At 34.1% G+C, this 16,955-nt stretch overlaps 1 protein-coding gene across 2 annotated transcripts in view; it reads left to right on the top strand.

Moving 5' to 3' along the window:
- The window catches only part of efna5b (ephrin-A5b), an 81,955-nt gene extending 75,994 nt beyond the window's left edge, over positions 1-5,961 (top strand). For both annotated transcript variants that reach the window (XM_060881621.1, XM_060881620.1), the window contains one exon: positions 2,832-5,961. In XM_060881621.1, coding sequence (XP_060737604.1) covers positions 2,832-2,959 — 128 coding nt within the window. In that variant the 3' untranslated portion in view covers positions 2,960-5,961. The remainder of the gene's footprint in view (positions 1-2,831) is intronic.
- Positions 5,962-16,955: the final 10,994 nt, after the last annotated feature.

Here is a 16,955-nt window from a genome sequence, read left to right as displayed (position 1 = left end):
TCTCTTCCTGTTTTTTTCCCCTTCGATTTTCTTTCTGTTCTGTGTCCCTGTCCTTGTATCTGTGCTCTGTCTGTTTTTCAAAAATAGTGCATGTTTTCACATTCCAGTGCTCTGCATGTGCTGTTGCTGATTTGATGGTTTATAACTGATTATCTATTTATTTGTTAACTATTGATGAATTGTCTACAGTTTATATGACTGATTTTATGGCAGTCATTTTTATTTAATTGACATTTTGTTGATAGCATCAAGATAAGTACATTTTATTGCAACCCCATCCATATAAACATTCAGTGAGTCAGTGAGTCTCCAAATATTTCCAAGAACTTGTTATAGTAATTAATACAGTGTACACAGTGCTCTGGAAAAAGATAATTGATGAAAGTACAAATAGTACAACAGGTGTGTTGTGTTTAACTGCAAAACGGCTGTTTTGGTAAAATGACAAGCTTTACTGGATCTGTAAACATGGGTATAAATGGAAAATACACTGACCAGATGATGATTACATGAAATGTGAAAGAATAGATTACACTTACATTTACAAAATGTAATTTCATTAATGTATTTAATGTAAATACAGTGGTGTAAGCTGAAAAACCAACAAACACATCAAAAAATGAATACATACTATGCATACATATAATTCTGAAAGAAAATTTTCCATTAGTTTAATTTAATGAAAAATGACTTGTTAATGCCAGTGTTTTAGCCGTGTTAGATTTTCACTGCTTTCTTGCTTTCTACTTGTGTGCATACTACAGGGACATGTAGTACCCTGTCAATACACACTCGTTTACATTTTCTAGTTTTTTTTACATTGAAGTTAGTGAAACGTAAGGGACTCAGTTTGAGTATGCGTAAATATAAATAGTCATATATTGAAGTCTGCATATTAAAGGCACTGTGATTGATGACAGTGTTGTAAGTTGAACAGGTGTTTCAGAGTGCACATTTGCCCAAACCATACACACATGGTTTGTGTGTGTGTGTGTGTGTGTGTGTGTGTGTGTGTGTGTGTGTGTGTGTGTGTGTGTATGTCAGCATGGAACCATGGATTTATTAGCCTAGGTACCTAGGGAGTGTGTAGAGGAGCTGGTTACATGCATGCCTGCCTGTCTGATGCTCTCCAAATAGAACCAGCCAGCAAACCTCTCCATCTGCACTAGCATATTTGTCTCTTTGTATTCTACACCTGTTGCTATTGCCTTCTCACACTATGGAACTGTGGGCCAAGTTCTTTCTGATTTTTAGAAACATCACAGGCTTTGATAATAACTCTTTTGAGCTGAACATTATACAGATAAATATAATAATATCATATAATAATCAAATTTTAACTCGAATTTTAACTGAGTTAAATTGTGGTATCACAATAAATGGGTATATAAAGAATAAAAGGTATAAATTGATACATAAGCACTGCTGTTTAATCAGACAGTCTAGAGCTAGTTATTAGAATTAAATCTTTTAATTAGTAATAAAATCCCAAAATACAGATTAACAAACTGAATAGTTTTTCCTGACATATGTTTCCATCATCTACAGCAAAAATCCCAAATTCTATAGCTTTATTAATAATGTTTCATTTTATTTATAAAGGTCAAACAACTGTAAACTATTATAAAACATTCTATTTATCAGTTATCTTAACCTGATGCAATCACTCTTAAATCAGCTTCATCATCTCTCTTAATTCAACAGAGTGGAATTAATCACTGATTGATTCACTTAGATATATTCTCTTAAATAATTTCCCATATTTTTTATAAACGACTCAAAACATTTAAACCTTTGTCCGTTATCATCAAGATGTGCAGGTGTGATACAGGTTATTGATATGAAAATAAAGAATTGATTTTGTCAGCTAATTAACCATAAAATGAGTTAAACCATAAAATGCACTAGATCTTAGCTAGAAGGTTTTTAGTTAGAAAGGTATTTGGCTGATTCTGTTCAAATGATGGAAAGATATTCTAGGCAAGATGAGACAGTAAATAAAAATAAATATAGAAGTGATATACACGGATGTAGACTTTAAATGTGCTTTAAATTAGGATCCCAATTTTGGCCAAAGACCCTTTTTTTGGCTGTTTTACCAGAGTGTCACATACATAAAAAAATAAGAAGGTGATTTTAGTATTACTAGTCTCTTAATAGTGTGCGTATTTACAATGAGGGGTAAAAAGTCTTCAGATTCATTTTAAATACTTCGTGTATATATCCATCTTTCAAAGTTTACACACATTGTTGTTGTTTTTTTGACATTGTACTTATAAATATAAACAAAAGAAGTATGTTTTCACAATTATAAACAATGATATATTAATCAAAATATAAAAGAAATATAAATTAGGTTTAAGATATAAAATCTATATTTGTTTATTGCTCCAAACATGGACAAATAATAATTTTTGAAGGATACAAATGACTAAAAAGAAGGAATAGACTTGTTAGACCTCACTGGCATCAAGCTCTTCTTTTTAAACATATCTTTGTTTATGCTTATGAATAGACACTGTATTTATTTTTCATATTTATAAGAACACATTCAAATGAAGCAGATAAATACCCTGGAAGTATTTTTTAAAAACAAGTGTCTAAACGTTTTTTTTCCCCGACAGTAAATAACTGAGCTGACGATTAGCCAGATTGGGTATTTGAAATAAATTTTGCATTTGCATTTACATTTTACATTAAACACACCAAGGAATAGGAAAGATCGAAGTGTCTTAATTGTAGCAAAATCTAGACCATTTTTTACTATTTTATTGCATTTTTTTATGTTTTATTCCAACATGGAGCTAAGCACTTATCTGTTTACTTTTCAGATGACACCAGTCACGAATCAGCCGAACCATCTCGGAGTGATACAGCTAATTCGGGACATCGGCCATTGATGGCACGTCCACTGATAACTTTTTTGCTGTTCTGCATTTCTGCACTTCTCATCTTATAGCCCCGAATGTCCTTCCTGCAGTCATGTCCCAGCAGCCCCTACTGCTCCTTGCCCAAGAAGCCACAAGGCATCTACAGGCGAGGACTCCAGGCCACAGGATTCCTCTGAGACTCTCTAAGAGCACTACATTTGGCCCCTTTTCGAAATATTTAAGTGGTCCTTTATAAAGAAGAAAAGATTGATTAGTAGTGTGAGGGAGAAAAGCTAATCTGGCCTTTAGAAAATCAGCGGAGAACTCAATCAAGTTGTAATGCTTGGGATCCATGCCAAGTAGCCAAGTTTGAAAAACTGTGGTTTTAAGTGGTTTTAATTAAAATAAACATGTCTAAATGTCTACATAAATGGTGTTCCCTGGTACAGATTTATGAGACATTGGAAGGCTATTTGTCTGTTTGTTCCTGTTGGCTTTTTTCCCCACCACATAAAAATTAGGAAGATCAACAGATTGTCAAAATCTAAATTTGAAACTGTGTAACTGTGTATGTCCAGATGGCTGGAAGTCTGGAGATTGCACTCAAAGGGAAAATGGCTGTGTATGTTTGTTAATTGACATAATGTTAAATTGGAAATAAGCAGGAGGTGAAACATTTATTCTCTGTAAACAAGGGACTTAACTTAGTACAACCACAACATTAAAACAATGCTTTTGTATTCTGTAGGATAAACCTACTGCAGCATAAATAACTCTATTTTTCCTGTTGGCTTTTATCTATTGATATAAAATAGCAACATTAACAAATCATAAAAACTCCTGGTGATAATGACTGAGTGTGCAGCTCTGTATATACGGCACCACAAGAGACTGCACATTATTTTCTCCTAATTTTCTGGATGGAAATATCAGCATCTCTTGGAGTCAGCTTTGCAAATAAGCTCCAGAGAACTAGGGGAAAATGTATTTAGAAACTGAAAAGCATTGTAATATCAGCTGCACAGAAATGGCCATTAACTCTTGTAAAGTGCCCACATATACTTATGTAACATTACCATTAACTTTGACACCAAATTTCTTTGTCAGCCTGCTGTTTGCCTTTTGCATGACAGCCTTAGATATGAAACGTGCTTTCGCCAGGCCTGTAAAAAGAAGGCTCAGGCTTGTGTAAGACCAGACCGTGCCCAGTTACATCTCCAGTTTAAGTGACACTTTAATAAGGTTTCAATTTGGCTGGCATGCTGGTATGCTGCCTGAATCTGTGCTATTGAAACTAGAAGGTTAATTGCATGGACAGTGCTGAGGTGACTCAGATTTCGCTGGGATTTTTTTTTTAACCTTGCGGTCACAGTGTTCTATGTGGGGTGAGTACACAATCAACAGCTCAGACTTAGAGGTAGTGTGGTAAAGGCATGGGCAATTAAGTAGTTGGCACAATAAACAATGGTGGGAACTTTTGAAATGGTCTGATATTGTGTAATTGTTTCTGCTTTTTCAATTCAGTACGTCTCAGTAGGCCTGTTTTTTCCCTCTACTTTTCCTTTCTGGGGTGCTGGAGAGGAAGTGCATTCCTGTTAGAGTGGTAACGGTTTGTGCAGAAAGACCACTTGGGGTGTTAAACTAATTTAGATGAGGAAAAATGCCACCATATGTGCTTAATTTCATGGTCCAAATCCAAAACTATGGAAGCCTTTGAAACTTTAATTCAATAGTATTTGTATACCTACCATTTATACTCTTGATTATAAAGCTTATCATACTTTATACACACTTTAAACCAGGAAATAAGGCGCAATTACATGGATACTGTGTATCCTAAAGAAGTCAAGATGTCATTAAACAACTACAGAAAACATCAGTGACCACAGTTATTATTATTATTATTATTATTATTATTATTATTATTATTATTATTATTATTGATATGTGAAAGCTGTTGTATATAGTGTTTGATATGGAGGTATTCATTTGGTTAAAAACCTTTCTTAAAAAAATTAATAAAGTGAAAAAAAGATTTCTGAAGAACTTGAAGTGAGCATACACATGAACATGATCTTCAGAAGCCAATGGAGCCAGTACATGACAAACGTAGATCTGTGAAGAGAAACCAACCGGAATCCGGAGCGTTTCATCTTTCACACACCTGTATTTCAGATCTCCCACCATCAGCATCCATTGGAAGATTCAGTCAGAGCGCAGTGGCGGATTGTACGTAACTGGATTCAGTGATTTCGAGGGTGTCATTGTCTGAAAGCATTTCTTTGTCAAATCTTTTTTTCCACGACAGACTTGTCAGTTTCATTATGTGGCATGCGCATGAACTTGACAATGAAACACATTAGATAAAGTATTGTTTTTGCTTGTTCCCCTCCTTTTTTTCTGTATGTTGGTGACATAAAAATAAGTGTTTCTCTAAAAGCTTGGTCCATCAAATTAGGAACGTTGCACAGAAGAGTAGATGAGATGTTTTACCCACAATACCCAGCAGGATGGAGGATGACTGTATATAGCACTGTTATGGACTGGCAGCAAGGTTACAGGGATACAGCAAGGTTATGTTTTACTTTCTTCTAATAAGGAGAGTCTGCCCTCCATAAATAATTTATTTTAAACCATGGAAATTGTGTTACTACATGATAACTAGCTCTTTTTTTCCCTATTTGTGAGATGCAGCCTCTTTTGGTTGTCAATGAGGTGGCCTTTCCTGCCGTAGTCCTTAAATCATTTAAAATACCAAGTATAGTGTTTGTACCATTCAGTCATTGCCACCTTTGTTCTGATTATTTTAGTTTGATGTTTATTCAATCCTTACCCTTTTTCTCATATTCTGGGGAACTCATATGTACATAAACTGTATATCAGAAAGCCCACGTGCTCCCGTTTTTTGTTTTGTTTTATTTGTTTGTGATTCTCATTTTTTCGTTGCATCTCTTGGTGCTGTGTTTGATCAGCTTTCACCACTGTACAAACAGGAACAGAATTTTGAATCAAATAATAATAAAAAAGGTCTGTATTTGTATATACATGTGTCTGAGCAACTATGAATAATGATTAAAGGAAAAACACATTGCTTTGTTGTTCTGTTCCATGCTTTTAATGGCAGCTAATTTATACCAAATTGTTGGTAGAAACATAGCAATTTGTTCATTTGGGAAAGCTTGTCATTTTAGTGTTCATTCTGAACATGTTACAAAGGAATGATAGAACAAGACTGTACAGAACAAGCTTGTGTTTTTGGCCTACAAGTAAAATCTATTTAAAACTATAATGTTGTATGTTATCAAAAAATGGTCATAAATTGCTATTGATTAAAATTCAACGACGGGCTATTTTGTAATAGAAAAATTATTTCACTCTATATTGATATAAAACATGGACATTGTTGTCTACTAAATATACAAAAATGAAAATTGAACATTATTCTCAGTGAGATTTAAAATAAAATTAAAATGGGCTTTTCAAAGCCTTCCATATGGACACTTTGGGCCAGCATATCTAGAAATTGTGTTTTGTATATACTTAGATCTGCATTCAATATGTAGATCTAAATATAATAATTTCTAGCTTCTGGGTATTGGTCATAACGCTGTTTCTGTTGACATATGTCTATCCCAATGATATGTAACATCAAATCAAGTATACATCAAGTGTATAGCAACTGTATTTCACATGCACATTCTCAATTATTGAATATCAGCCAAAATGAAAATCAAATATTTTGGTAGTTTCTTTCTGTGAAATCTGACATGACTGTCACTGATAGCAAGCAGGTATCTACAGTCGGGTCTAGAAAGTAATCAGCCACAGCCTCACGTCTTCATTCCATTCTGTGTCATTTTCTATTAGCAATGGTGGTGCTGTGATTCCATCAAGGTCCACCTTAAGACAAAAAAAATGCACCTTAAGACATTTGTTAATAAATGATATGGATTTCAAATATGAAGCACTTTTGTTTTAAATGACAAGAAGGGCTCAGCCCTGCTACCCTGATTTATCCAAAGGGTATAAGATAGGACACTACAAAAAGCATGGTGTTTGTTGAAAAAGGCAAAAACACGGGTGGGATCACAAGCACACCAATAAATAATTAACTTCCAGCAGACAAAGGGATAGTGTGCTAATGGTATAGATAAATATCAAGTGCAAATTGTACAAGTGAAAAACCTCATGGTGTAACAGAATAATCAACTGAAATATATAAAAAGAATTACAGTGGTACAAGTTAAATGCTTTGCTAATAGACTACCGTACAGCAATACACTTCACTATATATACATCAGCCACACAAATGTAGCACACTCTCCTAATAATGCTGCGTCATAGGGTTAATAGGGAAATTTGACACGGTGTCAATCAGAGATGGGGGACTCGAGTCATATGACTTGACTCGAGTCAGACTAAAGTCACAAATTTGAGACTTGAGACGTGCTTGACAAATATTAAAAAAAGACTCCACTTGACTTTGACTTGACATTCTTGACTTGAGACTTACTTGTGACTTGCACATGTGCGACTTACTCCCACCTCTGGTGTCAATATATAGTTACATTCATGTTGTTCCATAAAGCCAGAAATTTTGTTCAAATGCAGAAACATCACATTAAATATTTGGATTCATTTAGATGTACTTAACTTTCCTCTGAACAGATGCCAATGCCAGTTTTTGAGGATACATCTAGTTTTTGAAAACCAGATCAGAACAACTGTCCATTGATGTGAATGGAATATGATGTGAACGCTTCAATATTCAGTGATGTCCACAATGAGCTTCTTTCTGACATTCGGGGCAAACTGCTGTGGGGAAACCATGTAAAGTATCTGTGTATGTCCCTCGTATCAGTCTAACCATCATCTGTGAGTCTTAGAAACTTAGTTGTTGTTGTTGTAATGTTTAATTAACCAGTTAGAAGTGAACAAACATTGTTTAAAAGCAATGTCCCTTTGGCCTTTCCTATTTTTTACAGTTAAATGTGAAATTTCAATTCATTTTTAATTCCACAGCACTTTGATCAGTGGACATTGTCAAAAAACATCTATACAGGTATCTAAATGTAAATTTAGAATTTAAATGTAGCCCTACTGAGCCAACTAGAGACAATGGTGCCAATGGTGAGTTAAACATTCATTCCTCCTTTAAATATCTCTCCACCGTTTATTGTTGATTTACATGTGCACATTAAATGAATAGTTATTTAATCATCCATCTGTTACTCATGCTATTTAAACCCCAGTATTTGCTGAATAAATTCCTTTCTCAAAACTTCAAGTCAAGCAATAAATGGCATGCTGTGACTTTATGTTGTGGTTCATTAGGACTAAAAGGTACCACACAATGGACATTTGGTTAATGATAGGAAATTTCAGCTGAGTGAGTGTTTCAGCATCTGTTTCCAAGTGGAAGTGGATGAATGTGCTGTGTGGGGTCTAATAAGAAACAGCACGGTGTTCTAATCCACAAAGGATTACACACAGTTTAGAAGTGCCATTACAAAATGCAAACAACCAGAAAGAAACGTTTTGGATTTTGTTAAAAGTGGCTTTAAGCACTTTCTTGGCTTCTGGTAGTTAATTCCGATCTGTTGCATAATAAAGATTTAATACCCACACTCAAGATTTTAGATTAAATAGAATTGCTAATACGTTTACCCCAAATGTTTTTTTTTTTGTTTTTGTTTTTTTTTCATAAAATACATTTTACAAACATAACAATTATACTGTTATTCCATTTTAACAATAATATCCGTATTAGTTATTTATAATCTTTGGGCTTACTGGCAACTATGTTTGTTAAACTGGCTCCTTATCCACCCATCATGTATTTCTTCAGGCAGATTGCTTTGGCAGGATCAGAAAGAAAATAAAACCATTTTGTTTTCGTGGAATGTATTTATACCTTCATAACTGGAAGTATTTTATAAGCAGAAATACAAAATTTTGGATGTTTGACAGAATTTAGCCTGAGCAAAATTCTTCCTGTGGTGATTAACTGGTGGACTGGTATATTATAATAATTACAATATAAAGATTTTCCTCCCCTGGCAGAAAAATGAGCTTCAGTTTTTCTGTGGTTGAGGTAGGTGCATTTTATGCTTCCTTTAGTTTTCCAATTTCACATCTTAGTGTCTAAATCCAGTTACTGGGTCCTATTTCATACACACAGTTTAGATACAAAGACCACATACAATATTAAAAATAAAATATTGTAAAATACAATATTTTTATGGTAAAATAGCTCTTATGATGCTTTTCGTTGATTGTTTATTTATTTGTGTTTGAATAATTAGGAAAAATTAAAAATATATAGTTTCTTCTCTAATAAAATCTAAAGTAGTAGATAACTGAAATATGTTTTTGACAAATGATGTCCAGATCTATAGTGTGACCACTCTATTAGTGCTCTGTTAATGATTATCTTAGTTTGATTTGTACAGCACAATTCAAAAAACAAGAAGAGTGCAGTGTAATTCTGACTGCCCTAAAAGGGTATCTCAGTTTACCAGATATGGGGAAAAAAGCAAGGAAAAAAGAAATTAGAAAAACTCGTCCACTTTCCCATTTTCAGCTAAGGCCTCCATTAGATAAATGAAAAGGCAAAGACTGACCGTCCTGCTTTGTTTTGCTTGCTTGAGTGCCAGTAAAAGGCTTTTTCTTTCCATGTAATTTTTTTCTTCTTCTGTTGTCATGGCAGTAATGTGTGCACTTGAATGGAATGTTCTTCCTTCTACATCAAATTCAAACGTTGGTCAAAAAGACACATTCTTATCCTTTTTTTTAAAGTTGTTTTGAATCTTGCTTTTCGCTTGTTTTTATTATGCCATCATGTGAAGCACTTAAGATGCACTCAAGCACCATGTCTCTGCTGAGTTCTTGAGTGCTTCATTAATGAGTTGTGAAGTGCCTCATAGCATGTACCTGCATTGAACACATTTAGCTTCCTACATCCATTTAGTGGTGGCCACAGGGTACATATTGAGCATTTGTAGGTCAGTAATTATTTGACAGTTTTAGTGCAGAAATGCCCCAAAATATACAAATCCCATTCAAAGCGAAATACAAATGCAGTAAATACTGTTACCTAAAAAAATAGAAACTCATATATTTATTTGTTCAAATAGTTACTTGAGTAGCGGATACAGTCTGAAACACTGCAACTATTTACACATGATCAGATTTACATGTTAGGGCAATCAGCACTAGTGAATAGAAAGTGAATCCTCAAATGCCAATATGCATATCATTGTTTGCTTGCTGTCCAATTCCCTAACAATGCACATGAATGTATGTTAAATTATTATTTTGTCTACATATTTACGCTGCAATAACAGTGTAAAAATTAGCAGTCTTTATTGCCTAAACCCTTAAAGGTTGTAGGAGTGTTTTTTCTCACAAATTGTGTAATCTTTTTTTTTTTTTGATATTTGTCACTGATATTTAAATATTGATTAATTCAGGATACTTCGGTACTGTTTACATTTCAGTTACTACCTGTGGTTGACATTAAGAGCATTGCAGAATGTTTTCATTTTTGACAATTTAATCATGAAAGACAACTTTTCTAAAGCAACAACAACAACAACTGCTATTCTAAGAAACAAGGACGTACTTCATCATGAGAGTCGGCCAGGATAAAGAAGGCTGAATGAAATCTCAGATTTAAAGAACTTTAAATTATACAAATGATCTAAAAATTGATCAGAAAACTGTCTAAACGCTAAACACCAATATTCCATACTGTAAAAGAGGCATATGATGTTGTGATAAAAAGGTTTTATTGTACTTTTTTGGGTGGATCAGACTGTCTCCTGAAGACATTTGAGTATTGATCTGAATCAAAGCTTTACATAAATACCACTAATTCATCAATTGCTTTACTTTAGCGCATTGCAGTAGCAGCAATCATATTTCTTTTTGCCGGAAATATGTACTTGTGTATTTTGACTTGAATATTTTACAGGGGTTTATATATATTTGAATGGAAGAAGCAAAGAAATGCAATTAATTATGGTTTATTTATTTTATTTAATGCCCATCCAATTCAATCTAATTATTTTGCAAAAAAACTCATGAGCATAAAGTGAAATAAGACTATTGTTTTTTTTCTTTTTTTTCTATGGTGTATTTAGCCAAAGCAAGTTTCCAGTAGTATTTTCTAGTGTCTTCTTCCTGTATGTCTGTTCTTCTAGATAATCTAATTCTAATATGTTTTGCCAGAGAAGAAGCAAAATTAAACAAGTGTTGGTTGAGACAGACATGGCTAAATTTCCCTTCAACATTATTCTCCAAAATTATTTCAGATAATATATTTCAAATAATTGAATTCCACAGATTTGCCAGTGCAGATGTTGTGCTTGAATGCCATAAGTTTAGGAAAATAGTCTAAATTGAATTTTTATTCGCATGCAGTTTTGGCAGAAATCCTAATATGGTTAGGAGGCTATGGGCAACATGCAAAAAAAGAAACTCATTTTGAGAAAGCTGTGACTATTGCTTGAAAGATTTAACTTATTAAGTCCTTAGTTTCAGCGCATCAAAACAGAACTTGCCCAATGGAAACACTGTTCTAAATTTAGTAATCTACCAGATCAGTATATCAGACCTGCTTATACCCAACTGAACTGAACTGACAGATTGAATTAGAATCAGTAAAAATGTTTGAGGTAGCACAAGCATAAAATTAATAAAAATAATTTAAAGCATGCAGTACAAGAAGAAAGAAATGTCTCCTTTCCCCCTATTGCAAATAGTTATACCACTGGGATAAGCCATATTCCCAGATTTTGAGGAAGTAACACTAGTTTGCCTTCTCTTTAATTGGAAACGACTGGGCTAAACATTCTTCATGTGTAGTTTGACTAATGGGTGTGGGGATAAGGGGGAAAATAAAGTAAGTAAAATACATAAGTAAAATAAGTTACTTACGGACATAAGTAAAATACAATATGGTGTAATGTTATGGTGTACAGTAGCTTTTCCTTTAGATTTACTTTTGGTTAAACCTACAGACAGCCTTTACAGACAGATTAAATGTAATTTCAAAGGCCTCCTCTGTAGTTTTAAAGGCCTCCTCTGGAGATAATCAGGCTGTTTCAAAGAAGCAGTGTAGGTGAACAAAGTTGACATTAATTATAAATGATCACTTTTGTGGTAAAAAATTGATATCAAACAAATGTAAACAAATCAGAATATGCACATGTACAATGCACTTGCTACTTGATTGTAGTTGGCTGAACTGCAACATACTCGCTGGGAAAGTACATATACTGGACTTTTAAATCCTTATTCTAAAAACTAATTAAAAGGTGTTATAGTAGTCCATTTGGTCACCTAAATTTTATTTATCTTCATTTTTAATGTTACACTTACACTGTATTCATAGTACAAAAGATATACCCTTGTGGGTTTCACACCATCAGCAAGGTAAGGTACAATTTAGCACCTTTTTCTGAGCGAGTAATATGGTACATTTCCAATAAAGAAACCTCTTTGACATTCACGTTTGAACAAATTTTGATTTAATCCTAACTCACTTCTCACACTTAAATATCCACACGCACAGCAGGAAAACCTCTCTTAGGTCACTTCTGAAGAATTTGTTTCCTGTTTCAAATATTTAAACTGTTCACTTGAGATGTTTCCTATAACTAACACCATGTTACTATTATGCCTGACCCCAGGCGTTATCCATATAAAAAATGGCACACAAGGTAAGGGCATCTTATTACTCCAAGCTGTGTCTGTGGTGACAGAGGGGGCTATTACACTTAATGAACAACATATTTCAGCAATTAAACTTTCTTTTGCCAATTGCCGTGAAACATGCAGTGAGTGGTAAGTACTAGTTGGCAGAATTTGTCAGCAAATTGCCTTAAAAGCAAATGAAAAAAATGCTATTTCTTATTTTTAAACAAAAATGAGTTAAGTTAATGTTAAGGTTTTGCTATTTCAGCACCGAGAAGCCACCACTGCACACCATTATGCAGTGATTCCAAGTGATTCATTTTAGGACTTTTACATAAACAAATGCACATACTGTACACAATGGATCATCATTTCGGATCAGTATTAATAACGGGGTTTGTAATTTTTATTGATAATAGGATACTCTCTCAATTTCTACATCTCTGTCTACACTACTTTAATGAAAACCATAAAATGATCCGGGTGACATTTCCCTTCTTTAACTGTACTATACAGTATGTTCAAATGTGGAAACTGCATAACCATGATATTCGTTCTAGTTTTAACATAAAGTTGACATCTCGTTGACATTATTAACTGTTGGGGTGCACTGATGGAGTGCAAAACTGTTTGTGTCGATTACAGTCCAAATCCATCTCTATGGGTTCTAAGTGGTACCATCCAAAGCAATCCCATGTACAGTATCTCCAGGCTGTCCACATGGGGCCATCCTCAGCAGCAGTGAGAGGCCTCCAAGTGATGAGAATTCCAACTATATGTTTCATATACAAACAAATATGTTTAATAGGGTGTCAATTTTATTCATCAATCTTGGTCAAATTCAATATTTAGCAATTAAATTAATTCAATATCATACTGTAATATCATAGCTGTTTGTTCATTTACATCAAACTATATTTAGTGGACAGAGAAGCCCTTGTGGAAATAGCTATTAGAGAAAAGGTTTTTTTTACAGTGAAACCTGTATGTCTCTCAAATGATATGACAACAATATGTTTATTTTTATGTTTATTTCAATACTTGCCATTTTCTCACTGTCATGTGATGAGAGATGAAATGGATGCAGGTGCAATAAAAATGTTTTATTTAAAGGTCAAGCAGACAAATCCGAAACGTGATTCACAAGCAAAACACAAAACAGGCAGAGGTCTGGTGATCAAACAACAGTAGAGGGATAATCCAAAATACAGAGAACCAGAAACCAGAACAAGATCAATACCATCATATAGCAACACATACAAAAAAACACGCTCAGCTAAGGAAGCAAAACACTGCACACAAAGCATAAGGGTTTAATACAAAAAATAATTACGAGGATAACTGAAAGCAGGTGAGAGCAATCAGGAAACTAGAGCAAAACAGCCAATAAAGGGGAGGAACAAAGGGCAGGAGAAGAACATTAATAAAAAGGCCAATAAGGCCGTAAACTGAGTGCAATCAACTACTGCAGCCATGATAATCTTATTAAACAGAACTGCACATGGCATCAACATGCACTCCAGCATTTCCATAAAACTGGCCATAACCACAAAAATACTGGTACATTGGCTTTTTAGTGATGTCACATGAACATTACAGACACGTTATCCCACAAAAATATCACAAAACCAACAAAACATAGACATGTGACATATCAAAACTTTCGAATGAATAAGAAGAACTGTATTATGGTATTTAGTAATGTTCATGAGCATGCTAACCCCCCCCCCCCAAAAAAAAAAAAAAAGAATCATAAAGCTACTGCAACATAGATATATGACATCAATAACAATTGACTAACTAATGAGAAATAATTTTGGTGACATCATTTGCATGTCACATGCACGTTGACTTCTAAAATAATTGGAATCAAGAAACTACCACAACATAGACATGTGACATATTATACTGCTCATCTAACTGAGGAGAATTGCACTGTGGGTATTCTAGTGACATCACATGTATGTGTAGAAAATCCATTTTAAGCAGCTGCATTATCTGAGCCTGAATACCGGTAATGTTCCCTGTGAATGCCAACTCTGAATACAGCCATGTACAGTATGTCAAATAATAATGAGCTATTTGAGATTAACGGGGGTTGCAGTGTTACACAATCAGCAGCCTGTCAAATCTGTATGAATATTTTGCCTTGGCATCACTATGCAGGGTGTTTTTCTCCCTTGTGCTCATTGTTTCAGGGATAGGCATGAAAACCATTATAACCTAGTTACTGAAGAAGCTGTTAGAAAACCCAATTAAACAGATAACTGAGGAACGGGCATGTACATGTGGGATTGGGTTTGTTTACTTAAAATTATATTGTGAACAGCAATTGACCTTTTGGCTCTGTTCAACTATTATCATTTGAATGTTTAAGTTGTTTTCTAAAAACTATTCTTTTAAAAGGTGAACTGTATGATCTTTTTATGGCCCCATGATGCAAGAATCAACCATTTATCACCAGAACTATTTAGATTTTAATCCTTTTGTTGGTATTCATGAAAAACTATCATTTATAATTTGTTAGTCTCTGTGGTCTATTTTTTTTCTTATAGATTGGAGAATTGTATTACATCATCTATAGGTAGTATATATAAAATATGTTTTAAAAACCAAAACCAAAGGTGACTTAAATTTTACAATGTGCATACTTCTGCTGTTCTTCCTCAGTGACACTATGAGGGTTTGCTATTTCAAAAAAAAAAATTCTATTTCACAGTTTGCTGGCCTAAACCAGTTGAGGACCTGCAGAAGTGTAATCAAGAGAGGATTTCACCTGGATTGCATTTGTAAAAGCAAACATCCGCAGTGCCAAAGCTGCAAATTCATTTTATTTCAGGGAACTTTACAGCAGTCTCATTTACTATATTGTTTTGATTTGACTTCTTTAGCTAATACAAAGCACAGGAAACAAATGTATCTGAAAAATTAAATATAAACAGTAAAATATCCATGTTCATGCACTGTTTGCATATACAGTATATGCTGTATATAATAATCAAAGATCCACCACTGGGTTCATGGCAGATTTAGAGATATATCCTGCTGAAATGTCATACAGTAGTTGACAAAAGACTGTAGCTGCGAAGTGATGTCTTGATTGATGTGAATATGAAATCTTTAGTATCCAAAAGTCTCTACATCTGTAACTCTACTTTCTTGTTGTGCATGTCTTTTGTCCAGACAAAAAACCTCTGTCTTTTTTGCTCAATGTATATTTAATTTCTCACAGGTATTTATGAAAAGCTGCTGGAGGTGGAAAATTGGGTGGAAAATATATGGAGATGTTGAAATTATTCTCATGGCTGGATCAGGAATCTCTGGCAATACAATTACATGCATGACACCAGATGTATTAACACAAGTTCAGGAGAAATGACTCCATGTGCATTTACAATGAGAATGCAATTATGTAGAGAATGTTTTGATAATTAAGTTAAAATAAAGTTTCCCTGTGAATAGAGACTTAGGGAACACACTGTAGCTTGGGAGAGGCTCTTGTGGTTAAAATTCATAAGAGCCTTACACAGAGTCTTTCATACAGTAGGACTAAAATTAGGATGCTTTTCGGAGAAGTTTGTGTGTGTGTGTGTGTGTGTGTGTGTGTGTGTGTGTGTGTGTGTGTGTGTGTGTGTGTGCGTGTTTGCGTGCGAGCGTGTGTGAATATATATAGAAATGATCTATGGAATGATGTTAGATTCCAACATGATAATAGACCATGTCGCAAAGCAAAACTCATCTGAAGTTGGTTTACATGACAATAAGTTCATTGTTCTTCACTTGCCTTCCCAGTTACTGGATCTGAATCCAATAGAACATCTTTGGGATGTGGTAGAAAGGGGGATTTGCACCATGAAAGGACATTACACTTTCATGCAGGAATTGTGTGATGGTTTTGAATCCATTTCCGTATAGGTATGTTCCACTTAGGTATGTTTTTTTTCTACTAAAATAAATGCAATATAAAAACCATTGCTCTCATTGCTCTTCTCTTCTCTAGAGAAATATACATTTTCAGAACTGTTACTTCAATTTTTGGTTATGATGAATGTACAGTACAGAGTCCAATATATGTGGAATTTGTATGAATATTAGGTTACCCAAAGTAGACTTAAAGAACACTGATGGATTATGTGGTTTTGGATATTGGGAAATCTTAGGGAAGTGTCTCACAAATTCTCTATTTAACATTGTGTGTGTTGTGTTTCAGCAAAAGTATATCACAGTAACACTTACTTTAAAAGAAATTATTTTTCATTTGTAATCCAGTAAATCAGTAGCATATGTATATGCTTACTGTACGTGAACCAACAGTAATATGACACAGAATACATTCCCAAAATATGTCAGACATCATTAAGCATCCAAAAGGTGCATTCAGTCACT

Source organism: Tachysurus vachellii, chromosome 11, assembly GCF_030014155.1.
Source record: "Tachysurus vachellii isolate PV-2020 chromosome 11, HZAU_Pvac_v1, whole genome shotgun sequence".
Taxonomy (NCBI): Eukaryota; Metazoa; Chordata; class Actinopteri; order Siluriformes; family Bagridae; genus Tachysurus; species Tachysurus vachellii.
Note: the sequence above shows the minus strand (reverse complement) of the source record. Positions and strands in the feature narration are given on the sequence as shown.